This window comes from Myxine glutinosa, chromosome 8 (genome assembly GCF_964187855.1).
Source record: "Myxine glutinosa chromosome 8, kmMyxGlut1.1, whole genome shotgun sequence".
Lineage (NCBI taxonomy): Eukaryota > Metazoa > Chordata > Myxini > Myxiniformes > Myxinidae > Myxine > Myxine glutinosa.
The window spans coordinates 78,477,959-78,499,219 of record NC_136268.1 but is presented as its reverse complement, the minus strand read 5'-3'; the positions used below and the strand labels follow the sequence as shown (position 1 = coordinate 78,499,219).

General features: G+C 46.2%; 1 protein-coding gene across 1 annotated transcript in view; it reads left to right on the top strand.

The window, feature by feature from the left end:
• The first annotated feature begins 6,638 nt into the window (after positions 1 to 6,638).
• Positions 6,639 to 21,261, top strand: part of LOC137432611 (netrin-G1-like) — a 232,406-nt gene continuing 217,783 nt past the window's right edge. Inside the window, exons 1-2 of the mRNA XM_068124678.2 lie at positions 6,639 to 6,836; positions 6,981 to 7,877. Coding sequence (XP_067980779.2) covers positions 7,557 to 7,877 — 321 coding nt within the window. The 5' untranslated portion in view covers positions 6,639 to 6,836; positions 6,981 to 7,556. The remainder of the gene's footprint in view (positions 6,837 to 6,980; positions 7,878 to 21,261) is intronic.

Below are 21,261 nucleotides of genomic sequence, written 5' to 3'. Positions count from 1 at the left end.
TTTGCAGAGGGATGCAAAACTAGATCCTTGGGGCCATGGTATGCGTTGCAGCAGAGAACCACCGTCAAAAACATGATGCAGATCTTCTACGTTTGGTGCTGGCATGTCATATCTGGCTAACGTCCATATTGCATCTGCAAGTGCTGGCTTCTGTGCCTCTCTGAGGAGACCAGATGAGTCAAACAATGAAGAAGGAAAGCTACAGAGTTCATAAGTGAAGACTTCCGAGATGTCATCAAAGAGGCCGTTAGCTGCTGTAATTAAACGTTGAAACAGGAGCTGAGGGTCAACCTGTACTGATTCTCCATCTATCTTCACTGCTGTCTTGGCTACAAGGGTTACAGCTTGGTTTGCCTTCTTAAAGGTGTAGCTCTGTACATTCTGAGAAACCTTTGATTTGAGGACACGAAGGCCAACTTATTTTGCTCTGTCAACATTTACACTTGCATCTGCTGTCACACCAGTTGCTATGTTCAGAAGGGTTGGATCCTCTGCAAATGGATTTCTATCTTCAAGGAAAGACAAAATTGTCTAGGTGTCATTGTAATCTCTAGATTTTCTTGCTGGCGTGTCTTTGTGCTGTTCACTTGTGTAGAATTCAGTGTCTGTAAACTGCTGCATGGCAATGTTGATGTCTGCACAAGCTGGTCTGGAGAGTAACCACTGTGCTCTCTGAGATTCTGACAATCCGCGTCCTCTAGTCAATCCACCTGTTGTTTTAATGCTTCTCATTAAAACCTGCTCCATTACAAGATCTGTAGATAAGCCAGCCCAAAAACGATCACTTCTCCTGAGTACATGGTGTCCAGATTCAAAGCAGGTGTACACTTCAGGGTGATCTGCTTCTAGATTTTGCATATTTTGCAAGTACATGTAAGCTGATTTCACATAGAAATTGTGTCCAGCAGCAGCAAAATACGGCAACATGTCTTGTACAGACTGAAGATGAAGATGCCAGTTCCCTGTACGTTCTGCTTTTATAAACTTGTGGAGTATGTCTATCATATCCATGTACTGAAGCCAAAGAGATGGCGTGCGATGATGAATGAGTTCTACTTTTTCACACACAAGCTTTTCATTCATTTTGTCAACAACATTCTCCATACAGACTGACTCCACAGTAACGTCTCCTTTCAGTCGACATTCATAGAGTTCAATACATTCTGACAAGACATTGTTGCTGGTTATCCTGGTAGGACCTTGAGCTGCTTCATCTTCAGAGACTATGACTTGAGGAATATCTGCAATATCTGGTTCCCTAGGCGTAACATCAGAAACATCATGTTCATTTGAATCTCTGATGTCATTGGACATGTCATCATGTTGATGCTGTTCAAACAAGGGTACTCTGAATGCCTTTGAAATCAGCATTAGCATTAAGGACCTTGTCAACCAAAAAGTGTCCCCTGACAGCCCTTGATACAGACTTGTATTAGCATAGCTTGAAAACCAAATTTCCTTAGATTTCAAACTATTTTGTATCTGACATCTGCCGAAAAGTCGCACGCAAAATCCGTCAAATTTATTTCGTTTTTAAAACTGTTTCCGCACTCTAGACTTTTGATATATCATTAAAGCAATACTACTAAGCATGTTTATCAAAAACGTATTTCTTTTGCAATTTGTTTGAGGTCAAATTACAGATTGACTGGACTATTAATGAATGTCAGTATAAGGTTCTGTGATCCACTAGTTCATTACGTTGCATCAATTAAATAAGACAGGTCCCTCCGACGCCCCATGGCATCTTCAAAGTGCCAGGTTTGCCAGGTTTGCTGCAATTGCCTCCATTGACCACGAGTTAAAGCATCTTCAAAGTGCCAGGATTGCCAGGTTTGCTGCAATTGCCTCCATTGACCACGAGGTAAAGCATCTTCAAAGTGCCAGGTTTGCCAGGTCTGCTGCAATTGCCTCCATTGACCACGAGGTAACCTCGGAGAAGAAAGGCATGTCTCCACCTCATCATAGAGGGGAGGAGTAAGCCAGCCCTTGCCGACCAACCAAGGATGAGGGGTTTGGCTTTGAGAGCGCGTGGTGAGAACCGTCGAGGAGGTTCGCGAAGGTTTGAGGGCGTGGCATATATAACCCGCGGTGGGACGCCCCCGAGAGAGATGAGTCCTGGACAGAGGGAAACGAGAGAACAAAAGCCGTTTGGAGAGCATGCGACGCAGCGGTACGCAGGAGCAGCTTGAACCAGCGGAGCTCGAACAGCCGCAATAGCTTGAACCAGCGGAGCTCGAACAGCAGCAACAGCTTGAACCGGCGGAGCTCGTACCACGGCGGCTCGCACGACCGCAGCTTGGGCGTTGACGGCGGCCCGACCATGACCCAGTTCCCGTGGACCCTCCTCTCCCTCCAGCAATCCACCTCCGGCATTCATTCCTGCCATCATCCCCCGTGTAAGTGTGCTCGTAGTCTGTCTTTGTCTTGTCCCTGGGTTTATAAGTAAGACTGTTTAATATAAGCTAATATTGCACTGTGTCTCCTTGCTCCTTTCTGTTCAGTTATTTTCTTATCCTTTCCATTCTCCTTGGTTATTTTTGGTCGTGTTAATAGTTCGCAATAAATCATATTTGTTCTTCCTACTTCTTCTTCTTCTCTTCTTCACATTCGGTCGCTTTAGTGATTTCCAGATTGAGGGTACGTGGCGCGATTCGGCCGACGCACATAAATCGGGTCTAGTCTTTGGTAACCGGCTCATGCCGCAGTTCGCTTCGCTCGGCGTTATCCATCCATTACGCTGCGGCCGTGAGCGGGGGAGTATTTCCTCGCGTACCGGGAAGTGCTGGTATTTAGGTCATAGGACGGTTGGGCCTAATACCCTACCCAGCGCCGACCGGGCGTGGCGTCATACCCCCGGGACCACGTCGGTCAGTCATAAACGAGGGGATTAATCCCCCCTCGGTAAGGGGAATAGAGGCCGACGTTGGATTCCGTAACAATATATATACATACATACACAAACGCTCGTATATAGCCTATGTAAACAAGATGTACGCTGCTGACCCGATAGATGCATCATGGCTGTTTAAAACATCCTTAGCGAATACACACAACTCCGTTTCCTGCACGGATAGCTTCAGCTGCGCATACTCAATCTATTTTAAAGACCAGTTCTAAGGTTAGAATTAGAATTGTGAAGCTTGTACACCTGGGACAATCAAATAACTTCTTAGTTCAGTATTTATCCAGCTCTTCGTAGTTTCCCTCCCCGGTCCTTCTTCAATAACTTTAACTTCTCTCAATATCCATGACCTTGAATCCACACCCGGCCAAACCACCATTTCCCACCCATGTCGTCTTGTAACCTGTGCCCCTCAAAAGTTGTGGGTTATGAAAATGGCAAAAGGTGGGAATAACGTCCCCTCGTGAACGACAGTGAGATTCCACATTTTCTGGAGAACATCCCATGGTTTGCAAGGGGCGTTATCTTCATCGCTCTCCGACAATGTACGAACATGTAACAAGGCCAGGGAGCGCCGCGGGCGGTTGTCGAGGCTGCACAGAACGAGCTTCATGGCAGCTGATTAACACCATGTGAGTGGCGCAATTAATCACACGAACAGATAACGAGCTATGCCCGAGATGGGCTCGCGACACATTTCCTTCTTGGAGTCCGAAGACGAAACACGACCACCACCGACATCACTCCGACTGTCCCTGTACCCTTACCTGCCCAATCCCCCTCTGCCCGCCTCGCACACCGCACTCGCATTGAACGGCGCTGCAGAGTGCGCGGAATATCCGTGGGTGATTGATACAGGTAACGATCGGTGGTGTGCGGGTCATTGATCGCCCGTCCACCTCCAGGGCGGCGGCCAAGTCGCCGGCCCAAGCAGATCCTCTGCGGGCACGAATTAAGCACCTCGAAGCTCCGGCTATTCCGGGACGCGCCGTCGGACCGCATTGGCACGAGTGTGATCAGAGCACTCGGACCGCGATGAAAAATGCATGAGTGCGGTCGCTGCGTTAATGAAGGGAACGGGCGAGATGTTTACAGTCGCGACTCGCTCTCTGATCCGATTCGTGACGCAACGATCGCGCGCGAGGGTCCATGGGGGGGACGGGGATGCGAGGGTCCATGGGGGGGGGGCGAGGGTCCATCTGGGGTGCGCGCGAGGGTTCAGGTGTAGGACGCGCGAGGTTCCATTTGGGGGGTGCGCTAGGATCCATGTGGGGGGCGCGCGAGGGTCCATGGGGGGAGGTGCGAGGGTCCATGTGGGGGGCGCGCGAGGGTCCATGGGGGGGAGGTGCGTGCGAGGGTCCATGTGGGGGGCGCACGAGGATCCATGTGGGGGACGCACGAGGGTCCATGTGGAGGGCGCGAGGATCTATCTAGTGGGCGAGCGAGGGTCTATCTGGAGGCCGCGCGAGGATATCCATGTGGGGGGGGGGGAGAGGGGGGGGCGAAGGTCCATGTGGGGGGGGGCGGCGTGCGAGGGTTCATGTGGGGGGGGCGCGAGGATCCATGGGGGGGGGCGTGCGAGGATCCATGTGGGGGGGGGGGCATGCGAGGATCCATGTGGAAAGCACGCGAGGATCCATGTGGAGGGCGCGCGAGGATCCAGGCGATGGTCGCAAACAAACAACCCCCGGGTGTTTCTACGATGGATTCAAATTCAAACGTCATCACGGCACCACCAACTCATGCCCAGCAGACGCGGGTTCGGTGCTGCCAAAGCATTAGGTGCGTTGCCTTTGCCTCCGCAGTGGTAGTCAGGACAGGCAGGTATTCAAGGTACCGGTGATGGGGGTAACTTTGCGCGATCCTGGGACACACCTCCCCAAGCAGGAGAGACATAAAACGTCGCACCTCATCGACCTTGCAGCTGTAGGTGGTGATGTTTTCACTGTTTTTAATGGAGGTCTTCGCAAATAAAAGAAGGAGTTTTGTTTTCAGGGTCTAGTACAGTACAGGTAAGGACCTCATGGTCTCTGCATATTGGAGTGCGGAGCGCAGCAGAAAGTTAAAAAAAGAAAAAAAGAATCGACTTCGTGCGCAACGATGTCAGAGACTAGATCATGTGGTTAGTTGGGGGCGTGTATTTAATTACAATTAATGGCTACGTCATAATTGGTCGCTTCATAAATGGTTTGAGTGATTTTTTTTTTTCGGGTAAATTCCCCCCGGTTTGAGTACGCTCCTCTCACCATACCGACCATTATATAAATACTTGTTAGCCGTGCTCTATTTATACAGCGTTGCTGTTGGCGAAGCAATTTATTGGCAAGGGTTACGCACTGGGTGGTTTGCCATTGCCCCCGCAGCGTTAGTTGCCCGTGACGTGTGATTTGAAACACCGAACCTCCAGCAAGGAAGCAGCTCAGACCATGTTTTAAATACTCGGGTACGATTCGCCGGGGGTTCGACCCGCTGACCTCGGAGACCAAGTCAGCGGACGTTCCACCATTGCGCCACCGGGTGTGGTCATGGATCCCGACCGTCGGTGCGCGCAGTTATGTTTGGAGGAGCCGCCCGAGCGCCACGCGCTCCCGGTCACACCGGGGTCTTGGGCGCTGCTCACGATCGCCCGTCTCTCCGTTGCACTTATATCGTCGTGCGGGCGTGGCTCGCTTCCTGGGAGCACACAATTAATGGATCCCGAGCGGGACCCGGGTCGAGCTCTGAGCCGATCGATGAGCGAACATGCGAGCGCGTGACAGCTGATAAATCACGAAAAGCATGATTTTAACGCTTCTCGTGAATCGCCTGCGTCGCCAGGCACGGACACGGCTCTTGTCGGAGCGGATGCGAAATTTTGTACATCCATGGACATCGTGTGTCCGTGAACCTTGAACACCTGCAGTCCTCCACCTATGTGTACCACCAATGATTGCCTTCGTTCCCCCGATCCGCCCACCGCCAAGTCCTCCTATTCTTCTTCTTCTTCTTCACAAGTCCGGTGTACCCATGTGTCCGTTAATTCCCGCCGAGCGCGGATCCAATTGCTCCTGTTCTGATTCTTCTTCTTCGTCACCGAGACGTGTCCCACGCGTCTGCTTATTCCCGCCGAGCGCGTAACCAATATATCCTCTTCTTCTTCCTCACTAACTCTAGTTCTTGTCTCGCGACAAGATGAGGTCCGATTAATGGGTCCACCAGCATATTAAACATCCATTTGCGTGTCCATGCAGGAGATCGATTAATTCGCGCCTATTTTACAGTCGAACAGCTCGTGTGTGAATTATATAGTTTACGTGTTGTACGATATTTATTTATGTCCACGTTGTGTCGTTACGTCATTTTAATTCCCGAAGAGTGAAGAAGTCGGCGCCGCGGCCATATATAGTATTAGTAGTATACAATTACGATATATTATATTATAGATTATAATTAAGTTCCGGTGTTTATAAGTCGAAGATGTCCTCGCGGGATTGATTTATGATTCACGGTCATTAGGAAGCTGCTCATTGCTCGGCTGAAGTTTATACAATTAATGTAAAATAGACTTTTTATCAACTAATTAAAAAGTTGACGAGTTTGTTTCCCGCCATGGGGCGCGTGCGTCGCAAGGTGCGGTGACGTTGCGTCTGACGTCACGGCGCAAGACGAGTCTGCATGGATGCAGATGGTCCGTTTCGTTGGAATGCCGAGCAGAGGAGGTGGATTTGAACCTCCTCGTACCTGGAGACCGTGCCTGGCCGTGTCCGCCCCCTGCAGACCTCGAGGCGCCAACGCATCACGTTGGACAGACGCGAGTGCAAGCCCGATGTCCGTGCGCGTATCTCCCCACTGTCCTGTCCGTGCGTCTTCGTTTCTCTGTCTGCGCCCCGCGGTTCACCAAGTCCTTTCCGATCGGTTCCATTAATCCTGTCCACGTGCAAGTCCTGCCCAGGTGCGCTGCAGCGACCGCGTTGCGCGCGATACATCGATTCTTTCGTGCGATGCTTTTGTACGCACGGGTCTTGCGGACACCGCGGCAGCTGCTCCTGCTGTGCACTTATTGTGCTCGTTTAACGACCATTTGTTTGTCTTGCAGGGTCGTCCTTGGGCGTCGATGGGCTTTGTCGCGAGTGAGTAAAACTTCGCAGCGGCGTCGTCATTGAGAAGGACGAGGAGAGCGGAGATTGACAAAAATAATGAGCAAACAAAGAACGGACACAGCGCTGAAAGTTGTGCGATTGGCGGCAGCGACGTGCGAGGGCACCACGGTCCGTCTGACTGGACCCAGCTCGCCATTGTCCACCACGGTCCCTCTGACTGGACCCAGCTCGCCATTGTCCACCACGGTCCGTCTGACTGGACCCAGCTCGCCATTGTCCACCACGGTCCCTCTGACTGGACCCAGCTCGCCATTGTCCACCACGGTCCGTTTGACTGGACATAGCTCGCCATTGCCCACCACGGTCCGTCTGACTGGACCCAGCTCGCCATTGCCCACCACGGTCCGTCTGACTGGACCCAGCTCGCCATTGCCCACCACGGTCCGTCTGACTGGACCCAGCTCGCCATTGCCCACCACGGTCCGTCTGAGTGGACCCAGCTCGCCATTGCCCACCACGGTCCGTCTGACTGGACCCAGCTCGCCATCGGCCGGCGCGGTGCTGCACCAGTGATGCGCGCACCTTCACGGTGGCCGAGCCCGGGGCAGGCTCGACTCCTCGGAGTGCGGACGGGGATGGGTCGGGTCGTGGCCCCGGACCCCGCCTGGCTCGTGCTCGCCGCGTGCCTCGCGCTCTCTTGCTGTGGCGGCGTCGCGCGCGCCAACTACGACACGTGCGGTCGCGCCATCGGGTGGGACGTCGAACGGGGTGCGGACACCTGGCAGCTGTCCGCCTGTCGGACCGAGAGCGTCGATCTGGGCCGCCTGGCTCGGGTGCACGTCGAACCCGCAGACGCGACCTGCGGACACCAACGCGAGCGCTTCTGCAACCTGGTAGGACGTCTGCAGTTTTTGTCTGTCTGCGCTCCGTCTGCGACTCGCAGCAACCACGCTCTTAATTAATGGTGATACGCAACATCGCATTTCCCTTTTGCTCTTTTACACGTGTGTCCTTTGCTTTGTCTACCCATCGATCCGTTCGATCCACTCTACAAAGGACACGCAAATTAGATATTAGCTAATCGCGTGTCTCTTGCCGTCTGCAAACATTTCTGTTGCATAGTACAGGTGCACAGGTGTGGACAGAAATCATAGCTTTCATTTATTTATTTATTTGTTTATCCATATTCTGACTTCTTTACCTGTATTTTGTCCTCTAGATTTTTATTAAATATATAATCACATATCGGATGTTCAGTCGATATTGATTTGTCTCCTTGAAACCCTTTTGTTTTGGTTAACAGAGCTGTAAGCGTGATTGCCAACCTGTAGCGAGACTGGTTACCTTTGTTCTGCTCATCGCATGGTGTGTTTGTTGCGATGTTGGTTGTCGACATTTCCTTGTACTTTTGGAATCGATGGCTCATTTTGTGTTCAAATAATCTTTCTACAGAGGGGTTGATCAATTAATTAATTATTTTTTGTATACAAACTCGAGGCTCGTGTTGGAGCTCGAACACTGAACAGGGCAGAACAGAAAATGAACAAGAGAGCGAGAGAGAAAAAGAGAGAAAGAGAGAGAAAGAGAAAGTAAGAGAGAGAAAGAGAAAGACAGAAAAAGACAGAGAAAGAAAGACAGAAAAAGAGAGAGAAAGACAGAAAGATAGAGAGAGAAAGAAATGAGAGAAAGAAGAGAGAGAAAGAAAGAGAAAGACAGAGAAAGAGAGAGAGAGAGAGAAAGACAGAAAAAGAGAGAGAAAGACAGAAAGATAGAGAGAGAAAGAAATGAGAGAAAGAAGAGCGAAAGAAAAGAGAGAAAGAAAGAGAAAGACAGAGAAAGAAAGAGAGAGAAAGACAGAAAAAGAGAGAGAGAAAGAGAGAGAAAGAAAAGAAAGAGAGAGAGAAAGAGAGAGAAAGAAAAGAAAGAGAGAGAGAAAGAGAGAGAAGAAGAGAGTAAGAGAGAGAAGAAGAGAGTAAGAGAGAGAAAGAGAGAGAGAAAGAGAGAGAAGAAGAGAGAAAGAGAGAGAAGAAGAGAGAAAGAGAGAGAAAGAAAAGAAAGAGAGAAAGAGAGAGAAGAAGAGAGTAAGAGAGAGAAGAAGAGAGTAAGACAGAGAAAGAGAGAGAAGAAGAGAGAAAGAGAGAGAAGAAGAGAGAAAGAGAGAGAAAGAAAAGAAAGAGAGAGAGAAAGACAGAAAAAGAGAGAGAGAAAGAGAGAGAAAGAGAGAGAAGAAGAGAGAAAGAGAGAGAAAGAAAAGAAAGAGAGAGAGAAAGACAGAAAAAGAGAGAGAGAAAGAGAGAGAAAGAAAAGAAAGAGAGAGAGAGAGAAAGAGAGAGAAAGACAGAAAAAGAGAGAGAAAGAGAGAGAAGAAGAGAGTAAGAGAGAAAGAAATGAGAGAAAGAAGAGAGAGAAAGACAGAGAAAGACAGAGAAAGAAAGAGAGAGAAAGAAGAGAGAGAGAAAAATAAGAGAGACGGAGAGGGAGGGGGGAGGCCACCGACAGCAGGGTTGAAAGACAAAATAGAGGGAGACTTCGACAAATTATGGGTGTGCGGAGAAATGTGTGTTATGGGGTGGACAAGATGGATACAGAAGGAAACTCCCAGGAAGTAAAAACTGGAAATTTGGAAGGAGTTGGGCTTGGTGGTGGGGAGGGGTGCGTTTATCAGGGGGTAGAGAAAGATCATGGTTTTGGATCTGAGATGGTGGTGAACATCTGTCTTGAAGACCTGGAGGGAAGAATGAGATTGAAGAGGACGTGGAAGTTGATTCCACAGGTGGGGAAAAGAGGAACTCGTGAGTGGCAGTGAGCAGTGATTCTGGATTTTTGGGGTTTCACCAGAAGGGGGTTGTTTGTGGACCGCAGGTGCACCCTGCAGAATTCATTCTTCCAGAGGTGGATGGTGTCATTTGATACTTCAATAACCTGCTTTTTCCACTTTATTATGCAACTACAAAGTATGACGATGTGGCGCGATGAAGAGGAAGAGGCGGCTAGAGGGCACAATTCTGGACGGGTTGCCACTCTGATATAGGATACTCGAATAGCTCAATCTACCCATTAAGTTGGTGGTACCCTTTAATTCCATAATCCCATACCATTAATCCCATAAATAACACCCATTAATATTAATCCCAATGATAATACCCACTAATATTAATCCAATTATAAATATAATATAATATAATATAATATTATTATTAATTATAATATAATAATATAAATTATTAATTATAAATTATTCTAAATTATAATTATAAATTATAAATTATAATATTAATAATATTATTAGTAATTATAATTATTACCCAATAATTAATATTAATCCATTAATACCCATTAATAAATTATTAACAATATTAATCTATAGAGTAATACCCATTAAGTTGGTGGTACCCATTAATTCCATAATCCCATACCATTAATCCCATAAATAACACCCATTAATATTAATCCCAATGATAATACCCACTAATATTAATCCAATTATAAATATAATATAATATATTATTATTAATTATAATATAATAATATAAATTAATTATAAATTATTATAAATTATAATTATTAATAATAATATTAATTATAAATTATAATATTAATAATAATATTATTAATTATAATTATTACCCAATAATTAATATTAATCCATTAATAATACCCATTAATAATTATTAACAATATTAATCCATAGAGTAATACCCATTAAGTTGGTGCTCGTTAAGCAACTGTGAAGCCACCCATCTTACCCATTAAGCGAACACCAAGCGTACACAAAGATGAAAGGAGGAATAACAAAAACGAGTAACGACAGACCAGAGGAACAGAATGGGAAAGAATCATCACATGTGCAGAAGCTATCGTGGATGTGCATATGGAGGAGCACACGAGCTAATGATGGGTAGCACATTTGGAAAAAAAACCTAATTGAGGAGGATGAGACAACGGACACGGGGAGATGATTCCACCACAATTGGGAGAATGGGAGCGAATTGATGCTCGTGGGCAACCAGTCCGGACTTTGGACCAGTCTGGAGAATTGAGCAGGTGAGGGGTTCTTGACAAATGTGTGTGACCTGGAATGGCTATTGGAAGGACAGAGGTAAGAAATGACATGAGGAGCAAGGCCAGATGTATCTGGATTGTAATATTTGCTTGCTGTTCTTAAGTTCACTTTATGCACTCACCAAGTTTCTGAGCAATAACAGTTTCTATTTTTAGCTATTTTCAGCTATTTCGTGTGGCTGCTTGCTCAGGCCACTTGTACCCAAATAATTGGCTGGTGCAGTAGTTACCAGGTGTAAAGCAGGGTATGCTGAGGTGTAAATGCTAATAGCTTTCTGTTTTCTTGATGCACACACACACGGTATCGGAGACACTATGGAAACGCACAAGCGATGCACTAACACAGCTAAAACTAGAACGGCACTCAGTAGAGAGCATACCTCCACCTGGCGAACAGTTTAGATTTTGTATCCCACTGATAGGCCGGATCTGGATTCAGACCTGAACCAAAACCTAATCGGCTTGTTCTTGTCACTTAACCAAGTGGTCCACCAAGTTTATTCATAACTCGTCCATAACCTTTTTTAATATCATGTTATATATGGCTTTTCACCTGATGGCAAATCAAAATGGCAAAGAATCACTTAAAAATTAAATAATTTTCGTATCCCAATCCATATTCAGATCTTCACCAAAATCGAAACAATTTGTCCTTGTCATACACCCAACCTGTCCACCAAGTTTCATCCAAATCCACCCATAACTTTTTCAGATATCCTGCTATATGTCAATTTTGGCCCGATCACCCAATGGTGAAGAATCGATTAAAAAAAAATACAGTAGCCGGATCCGATTCCGGATCTTCACCAAAATCTAATCATTTCGTCCTTGTCACATACATTACCTCTCTGCCAAATTTCGTCCGAATCCATCCATAACGTTTTGAGATATCCTGTTATGTATCGTTTTTGGCCCGATCTCCCAATGGTGAAGAATCACATAAAATTAAATAATTCTCATATTCGAATCCATATTTAGATCTTCACCAAAATCGAATCGAATCGTTCTTGTCAGACACCCAACCGGTCCACCAAGTTTCGTCCAAATCCGTCCCCGACTTTTTGAGATGTCCTGCTATATATCGTTTTGGCCCCATCTCTCAATGGTGAAGAATCACTTAAAAAATTCTACTAGCCGGATCCGAATCCGCATCTTCACCAAAATCTAATCATTTTGTCCTTGTCTCACATACGCTACATCTCTGCCAAATTTCGTCTGAATCCGTCCGCAACTTTTTGATATATCTTGTTCACAAACGGACAGACAAACGGACAAACGTACAGACAGGGGTGAAAACATAACCTCCATCCACCTTTGGTGGCAGAGGTAATGATTGCAACTACACGCTGAATGTATTATTGGTACAACGGTACAATATGTTATTGCAAATACGTTGTACAATGCACTTGTGTATTGGTTGTGAGCCTGGGTTTGCACAGATAGAACATGACACCTTGTTCTATTGCTGGGTAGTTCAGTTTATCAATTACGGTTGTGCATATTATTCCTAACGCCCCGTATTACCCGCCACAATTCATCCGGTTACACCTTGTCAGTTGATGTAAGTCTACACAGTCGCATCATTGTTTATATCTGGATTTTGTGCTGGTCAAGGCTCTTGAGTGTTCCTCGTTTCATTGCATTGCTGCATGTTCGGGGTTATTGTCTTCCTGGAATATGATTCTGCACCCGATAAGTCGTGCTGCCGAGTCGTTATCATGATGGATCAGTATCGGTTTGTACTTGACTGTTTAAAAGTCAGGAATTCAATTTTTGTCATGTAAACTACTGAGGCCATTTTGCAGATATCTCTCTCTACTAGCACTTCTCTACCTGGCTCTAATTATTCCCACGTGCTAGTGGGAATGCTTTTTGGTACAAGCCTTTAATGAATAGCTTTGCCAGTCCTGATGTTCGACTGAGTATTGCAGGAGTTTGTAATTTGTTCAGGTTGCCGGGCGACAAGTCCCCTACTCGTTGTGGGGGAAAAAAACAAAACAGCGTGGGATCTCATCCACCAGCTTCTTCTTCTTCTTTCATATGCAGAACCTGGCTGCGGCAGCATCACAGGTTGAGGGCTCGGCTGTATCGCTGATGCAACACCCTCTGTAGGTTAGCATGGGAATTTGTAATTTCTTCATGGTGCCGGTGATACCTCGCCTATTCTTCACAAAGGATACCGTGGGATCTTTAATGCCCACCAACTAATACCGGCACACACATTGATGTCTCACCCTGCATGAGAAACACCAGGGTGGCAGTTTATAGCTGGGTCAGGATTCAAACATAGGCTAGACGGCTCAGAGGTGAATGTGCATACCTGTAGGCTATCCTGCCAGAACCTTGTGAAGCACGGATGTAGGTTGCACATTTCTGGTGTTTACCACACTAGTCAGGTTCACCATGTTTTTTTTCGTTGAAAATTTTTCGAGATTAGCAAAACTATACATTTTTGGAATATTCAGAGCATGTTGAATCCAACAATTAATGTTGGCATTTGCGTAGACACCTTTGCGAAAATGACACTCAGGACAGTGATGAAGATCTGTAAAAGCATATTCATGATATTTTTTTTTTTTTTTTTGTATACAAGATCGAGGCTCGTGAAAGAGCTAACATTAATCACACAAAAAGTCAAACCGACACATAAAACACAAAATAAGGGGAGCGGTAGACAAGATGGGGAGAGAGGGGGAAGGACACAAACACAACATTTGACAGCAGGGACATCGAGAGAACTGTGGGAGGGAAAGGGCTTGGGGAGAGGTGGAAGTGGTACAAAACATATAGACACTGCAAGGACTTCCAGGAAATCAGTTGGAATTTCGAAAAAGTGTATCTGGGGTGAATTAGCAGGGGTAGAAAAGATCAAGGTTTTGGATGGGGGAAGATAAGAGATGGTGGTGAACAGCTGTTTTAAAGACCTGGAGGGAGGAGTGGGATTGAAGGGAGTGGGGGAGTTTGTTCCAGAGGCGGGAGAAAAGGGGAATGAAAGTGAAGGTGAGCAGAAAGCCTTGATTTTGGCAGTTTAACCATTAAGAGGGTTGCTGGCAGATCTTGTGCGACCTGTAGGAATATTTGGGGGACAGAGCACAAAGAGAGCTGGGGGAGCAAGGCCAGAGAGGAGTCTGTAGAAGACAGAAAGACCACCAACCTGCCTGCGGTGAGTGGGTGAAAGGCCCTCGGAGTTAGCTTCATCGCAGGAGATTCCAATGATTCTGAAAGCTTTGGCTTCAACAGCGTGAAGCCGAGCTCAGTGTGAGGCAGGAGAACCAGCCCAGAGGGCGGGAGGTGGGGGGGGGGGGGGGGGGGAACAGTATTCCATTGAGCTGGGGATGAAAGCCTTGTATGTGGTGAGGAGCTCAGTTGTGCCAAGGAAGGACTTCGCACGACGGAGGATGCCCAGTCGGCGACTGGCTTTGGAGGCCAGCTTGGCAATGTGGTTTTCCCAAGAAAGATCATGGCAGATAGTGAGACCCAAAAGCTTGAGCGACAGAACTTCTTGGAGAGGATTGTTGAGAAAGTATACACAAAGAATTAAGTTAAGCACCCCCCCCGTTTTTTTACAACCTCGCACATTACAAGTTTGTTGTCGTCAAAACAGTGTAATATACCCATGATATTGCTATATTTTCTGGAGAAGTGATATTATGGTCACATAAAAACATAACAATCATGCCGTTTTCAATATTTTATTCTGAATAATTTAAGGTGAAATTTTTTGGGAATTTTAGGCATATTTTCACCTCAATTTAAGTATGGAGCTATAGGTCCATCACGGACAGTGTGGATGACGTTTATGTTTTCTAACGTACAGTCATTGTTCTGAGAAGACCTCTAGCGATCTTTGCGTCAATAACGTGTGTAGGACCCACGTGATCGGATCACTGACTCAACCCTACGTCTCATAGACCCTGTAAGCCGTCGTATGCGTTGCTGTGGCAGGTTGTTCCATTCCCGATGTAATGCACGTTCCAATTCATCCAGATTGGCTATTGGAGGGACCATCTTCGCAATTTGTCGTCCCAACATGTCCCAAACGTGCTCGAGGGGGTTCAGGTCAGGACTGTATGCAGGCCAGGGGATGGTTGTCACAGCACCTTGCTCCAGCAAGGCTCGGACGCGTCTCGCACGGTGAGGCCTGGCGTTGTCATCCATGAAGATGGGTCTGCTGGCGAGGGTGTGGTCATCGAAGTGCGGGATTACGGTGGTATTCAGGATTTCCTCGGCATATCGCTCTCCGTTGAGGTTACCTCGCACAGTTATCAGGTCCAAGGTGCTGTGACAACCATCCCCTGGCCTGCGTACAGTCCTGACCTGAACCCCCTCGAGCACGTTTGGGACATGTTGGGACGACAAATTGCGAAGATGGTCCCTCCAATAGCAAATCTGGATGAATTGGAACGTGCATTACATCGGGAATGGAACAACCTGCCACAGCAACGCATACGACGGCTTACAGGGTCTATGAGACGTAGGGTTGAGTCAGTGATCCGATCACGTGGGTCCTACACACGTTATTGACGCAAAGATCGCTAGAGGTCTTCTCAGAACAATGACTGTACGTTAGAAAACATAAACGTCATCCACACTGTCCGTGATGGACCTATAGCTCCATACTTAAATTGAGGTGAAAATATGCCTAAAATTCCCAAAAAATTTCACCTTAAATTATTCAGAATAAAATATTGAAAACGGCATGATTGTTATGTTTTTATGTGACCATAATATCACTTCTCCAGAAAATATAGCAATATCATGGGTATATTACACTGTTTTGATGACAACAAACTTGTAATGTGCGAGGTTGTAAAAAAACGGGGGGGGTGCTTAACTTAATTCTTTGTGTATAGATGGGAGGGTTTTCCAGTCGGTCTTTTCGGAGAGACATTGTAAGAGTGTGAGATTTGTCAGGATTGAAAGACATGTTCCACTTGTTTGACCAGTCTGTGATTTTGTCCAGGTCTGCAGAGAGTGAGGAGGCTGCAGACTGCCAATCTGAGGGATGAGGAATGGAGCGGCAGAGAGTGGAGTCATCAGCAAAGAGATAGAGAGGATTTTCCAGAGAGTCGGAGAGATCATTGATGAAGACCAGAAAAAGCACAGGGCCCAGAACACTACCTTGGGGAACTCCAGCCAGAACAGGAAGGGGCGATGAGAGAAATCCATTCAGGGCCACACATTGGCTACGACCATAGAGGAAGTTCGCAAGCCAAGCGTGGAGATTTCCATGGATACCATAGGAGGAGAGTTTGGTGAGCAGAGCTGGGTGCCAGACCGTATCGAAGGCACGTAATCTGTCGAGGGAGACAGCTCTGATTTCCTGTTTGGCATTGAGGACCTCCATCCATTGTTGAGACAGCAGAAGCAACATGTCCAGAGTGGAATGACCTCGTCTGAATCCAAATTGATGATCGGAGATCAAGCCATTGGGGAAGAGGAAGGATTTGATATCCGAAGCAATGATGGATTCCATGACTTTGTTGATAATTGGGAGCAGGGTGATTGGTCTGTAGTTGCAAGGATCTGTTTTTGCACCTTTTTTGTGTAAAGTGGTAATGTTTGCTGATTTCCAAGATGCTGGCAGATGACCTTGAGCAAAAGAGAGGGTGAAAAGAACAGAGAGCGGGTGAGATAGAGCGGCAGAGCAGGATTTTAGGACCCGTGGGCTGAATCCATCTGGTCCAGTTGCAGAATCGGAGTCGAGGTTTGACAAAAACTTCTCCACCTTGTCAGGAGAGAAGGACACAGAGTCCAGGAGCAGTTGGGTTCGACTGGGTAAGGTGGGAACAGAGAGAGATGCGTTTGGGACACAAGATTTTGAGGCAAACACAGAGTTGAGGCATTCGGCTTTGTCACATGCGGTGTCAACTGTGTAGCCATTTGAGGTGAGGGAGCGGATGGAGGGGGAACAAACACCAGAAACGGATTTGACCAGACACCACCAGGATTTGGAGGAAGGAGACAGGTTTGAGAGTTCATTCTTGAGTGTGGAGAGATAGTGCTTCCTGGCACTCCTGAGGGTAGACAAACACTTGTTCCGAGCTTAGTGGAAGGAACTGAGATTACCTTCAATGGATTTGCCTTCTAAGAGGCAAAGGCAAGTTGTTTCAGGGCAACTGCCTCACCACAAGATTCAGTGTACCATGGATGGGAGGAAGGGTAGGACAACTGAAGACGAGATGGGATAAATCTGTGCATGAGAGAGAGAGAGAGCAGTTTGCTTTGGAAGAATTCCCAGGAAGAATTGATGTCAGAGGCAGTAGAGATGGGAGACAAGTCCAGATGATTGATGGCTGCTTGCAGCCCGTGCCAGTCGGCCTGAGTGAAATTCCAGACTCGTCGACGCTGAGGAGGCTCTCTGAGAATGGCCAGAGAGATGTCCACTTTAACAAGCACATGATCAGAAGAACCGATTGGAGCAGAAGAAGAGCAGCAGACATTTGTAGGGAAGTTTGTCATAACCAAGGCTAGAAGAGAAGATACTCCATTGACTGAGATCCGGGTCGGGAAATTGACAGATTGTGTCAGTCCCGATGAGTCACAGAAGTCCTTTGCTGAGGTGCCATGGCTGGTGAGAGAGGAACCCACACCCAGCCAGCTGGCATGATGACAGTTGAAGTCGCCACATATGAGGAAGAGAGAGTTGGGATGAGTTGATAGAAGTTGGTCCATGTTGTCAGACAGCGACATGTAAATGGAGTCATCACTGTTTGGGGGACGGTACAGAACACATATGAACAAAAGGTGGGAGCGGAGAGGAGGCCGTAGCCAGAGGTACTCCTGGGAGTGGGGTGGAGATTGGGCAGTGCAAGGAGAGTGAGGAAGATAGTTTTTGATAAAGATTGCAACCCCACCACCAGGACGAGGCTCAGGTCTATCATACCTTAGGAGGGAGTAACCAGGAAGAGATATTAAGGAATCAGAGACATCTTGAAGGAGGAAAGTTTCTGTTAAGCAGATCAAGTCTGGATTGTCAGAACCAACCTGAATGGAGAGATCAATCAGGTTTGAGCGAAGGCCCCGGATGTTTGAGGTCCATCCCATTAATGAGGAGAGAGGAGGAGCATCGGGTGCAGGGGAGGGGAGGGGTAGGGTCAGATGAAGGATGAGAGGGGGAGGTAGGAAGAGCAGTTGATAGTGTGTCAGAGATTACAGAAGAGTTACAAGAAAGGGAAGGATGAGGAGGATGAAAGGTTTGATGGTGATGGGATGAGGCACAGTGAGGGGTTGTTTGAGGGGTGGCAGAGGAAAGTAGAAGGTTGGGGGAGGTGGAGGTATGAGATAGAAGGGAGACAAAGTGGGGAGGAGGAAGCTTTGAGAAGGGGTGGGAGGGGGGAGAATTGGAGAGGGATGGTAGGGGGGGAGATTTGAAGGGGAGGGGTTGGGGGGAGTTTTGAAGGGGAGGGGTTAGGGGGGAGTTTAGGAGGGGAGGGGCAAGGGGGGAGTTTAGGAGGGGAGGGGCAAGAGTGGAGGGGCAAGGGGGAGATTTGGAGGGGAGGGGCAAGGGGGAGATTTGGAGGGTAGGGGCAAGGGGGGAGTTTAGAAAGTGGATGATTAATGAAAGACGAACATTTATAACAAATTGGGTTTATTGTGATTTTCAAGTTGGCGGTCCGTTTAAGAACGATGGAAGAGGGGTGGAATGAATATGAATTTAGGGCATGGAGTGAGGAAGAATTATAAGAGATTGAATATTTTTTTGAATTAGAATGAGTTGGAGAGGAAATTGAAAAGAGCCTTTTAAATAGGAAGAAAAACAGCGTGTTGTAATATACCACTGAATAAAACACTGCAGGGGAAAGTTTAAACATATTTAAACAGAACCGTGAAGAACAGTCTAATATTCACAAAAAAAAACCAATGGGGAGAGGGAGCCTAGAGGGACAACTACGAGTCACGTGAACAGGGCAAAAGATGTCAGCAAAAAGAACAGGGCAAAACAGATCTGGGGAATGGCGTGAAAATGGGGGTGAAATGGGGCTGAAACACGTGGTCGAAGAACGAACAAACGAACAAAAAGAACAAAGAAGGAAATGTTTTTTTTTAGTTTTTTTTTTTTTAGTTAAGATTTTAAACAAGGAAGTATGGGGTGAAAAGACTGGGAAAAAACTGAGAGAACGAGAGTAGCAGGACCACAATCGACCACTGAGAGAAAACAAAGCCTCCAGGTAGGAAGCTTAAAGAACAACAACAAGGTCGCAATTTATCGCGGCACAAAATACTCGACCACTCTATACAGGTATGAAAGATTAACACCGATAATCTTCCAAGGGACGCACTATAGGTATACACACGTAAGATAAATACAGTTTCGACGAAAATACAATTGTGAACAATTACTTAACTTCGGGCGTGGTGCATGAAGGTCGGGACAGCTTCGAAAAACCGTGACTTCTTCTCGCGAGATCTTTTCAAGACCAAGTAGATCCTGTGTATAGGACTTATAGTTCAATCTGATACTAACAAGGCTGCTTTCTTGCTTTATAAACCCATACCTATAACTTCAAAGGACTTGCAATATCATGTATTATGTAATACAGTTATATCACAAATATAAAGACAATGGTTTTCAATTACCTTTGTTTGTTGCTTTTCTATAATCCTGAGCACTATTTTGAGGCCTTTATTGGATTCCTTGACCCAGAAAACATAGGATTAGCATATTTAATTAAGTTTCTGGGTTGACTAGAAGCCGAGAGTGCAAAATATGTATTTTATGGTGGCCATTTTGAAAATCCAAAATGGCCGCCATGCAGGTGTCTGTGCAAATGCCAACATTGATTTTCGGATTCTCCATGCTCTGATGATTCCAAAAATGTACAGGTTTGCTAATCTCCCAAAATTTTAAACGAAATTATATTTGTTAACATAGTGAACCTGACTACACGGCTACGTGTACGAGAACTATGATATCCAGGAACTTGCTTTGCATTTTTTTAAGCTCTGGGGGTCTTCCACCATTTGAGCTAAATGGTCTTCCACCATTTGAGCTTCCACCATCATCTCATCCACTTCTTACCAAATAATCTCTCGGGGACTTCTGTCATGGACTTTTCCCCCAAAAAACCTGAAATTAAGCTCGTTAATATAACATTTTAAAGTTGTCACTATCTTATCTCTTGCTTACTAAACCGCACGTTCTGTCTTCCTCTTTATTTATTTATTTATTTTCTCTAAAGTGCTTACCCAAACAACGAAGCTTAAACCCAACAGCAAGGCTTTAAATTTTATCCTGTGGTATATGGGAAGGTTTCTAATTGAATTTCAGAGTTTGAGAATCACTATGAGCACAGCTAGATCAGGCTAAGGTTTACAGCTGGACTATGTGTTTGGCTTACCTGTGCTGCAACGCACCGGCAACCCGCTGGCCACAATTGAGCCATTCAGGGACCTTACATTGATTCATTCATCTCAATTTTCCCTGTAACAGGAGTTTTCTCCTCCAAAAGTGTTTTTCTATCATTTCCAGCTTGGATCATTCTATTTTCTTTCTCCCGTTCATCACTTTTGTTCATGGATAATTTCTATAAATTTCCTGGCACCCAGCCATGCTTTGTGACAGGTCGGAGATAAATTTTGTGAAATAAATTCTTGATTGGAATCCATATTATACTATGCTTTGCCTCCCCGTCTATTGCAGGAATGGACTTTTTATTTTTAGTACACAACTCAAGCTTTATGGGATGGCTGGTAAAATCATGGATGTGCGATGTCAAAAGCACAGACCATTACAGGGAGTGTAAAACCGTATGTAAACATAAGGGATTGATGAAATAAAATGGTAATACCCGAATAAAAGAAAACAAGAATGAAATAAAGCAACTATTGTGAGTATAATTAAATAAATTAACAGGATTATAATTAATTAATTGACATATGTGGGAAAATTGCATGCCCAGACCAGGAATCAAACCCAGGTCCTCTGGTGAACCGAACTTGTGTTCTGCCATCTGTGCTATCTGGGTGACCCTGACCAAGCATGCAATTTTCCCCACACATGTAATATGTTCACCAGAGGACCTGGGTTAGATTCCTGGTCTGGGCATGTAATTTTCCCACATATATCAATTTATTGTGAGTATGATGCTGACCTAGTATTGAGGGTATCTTGTTTCAAATCCAGATGAAGGCAGTCATTATTATGGATTTTGATTTGAAAATTGCTGGACACCCAGCTAGACTCAATAGGATTATTGGAATGTCAGTAAAAGC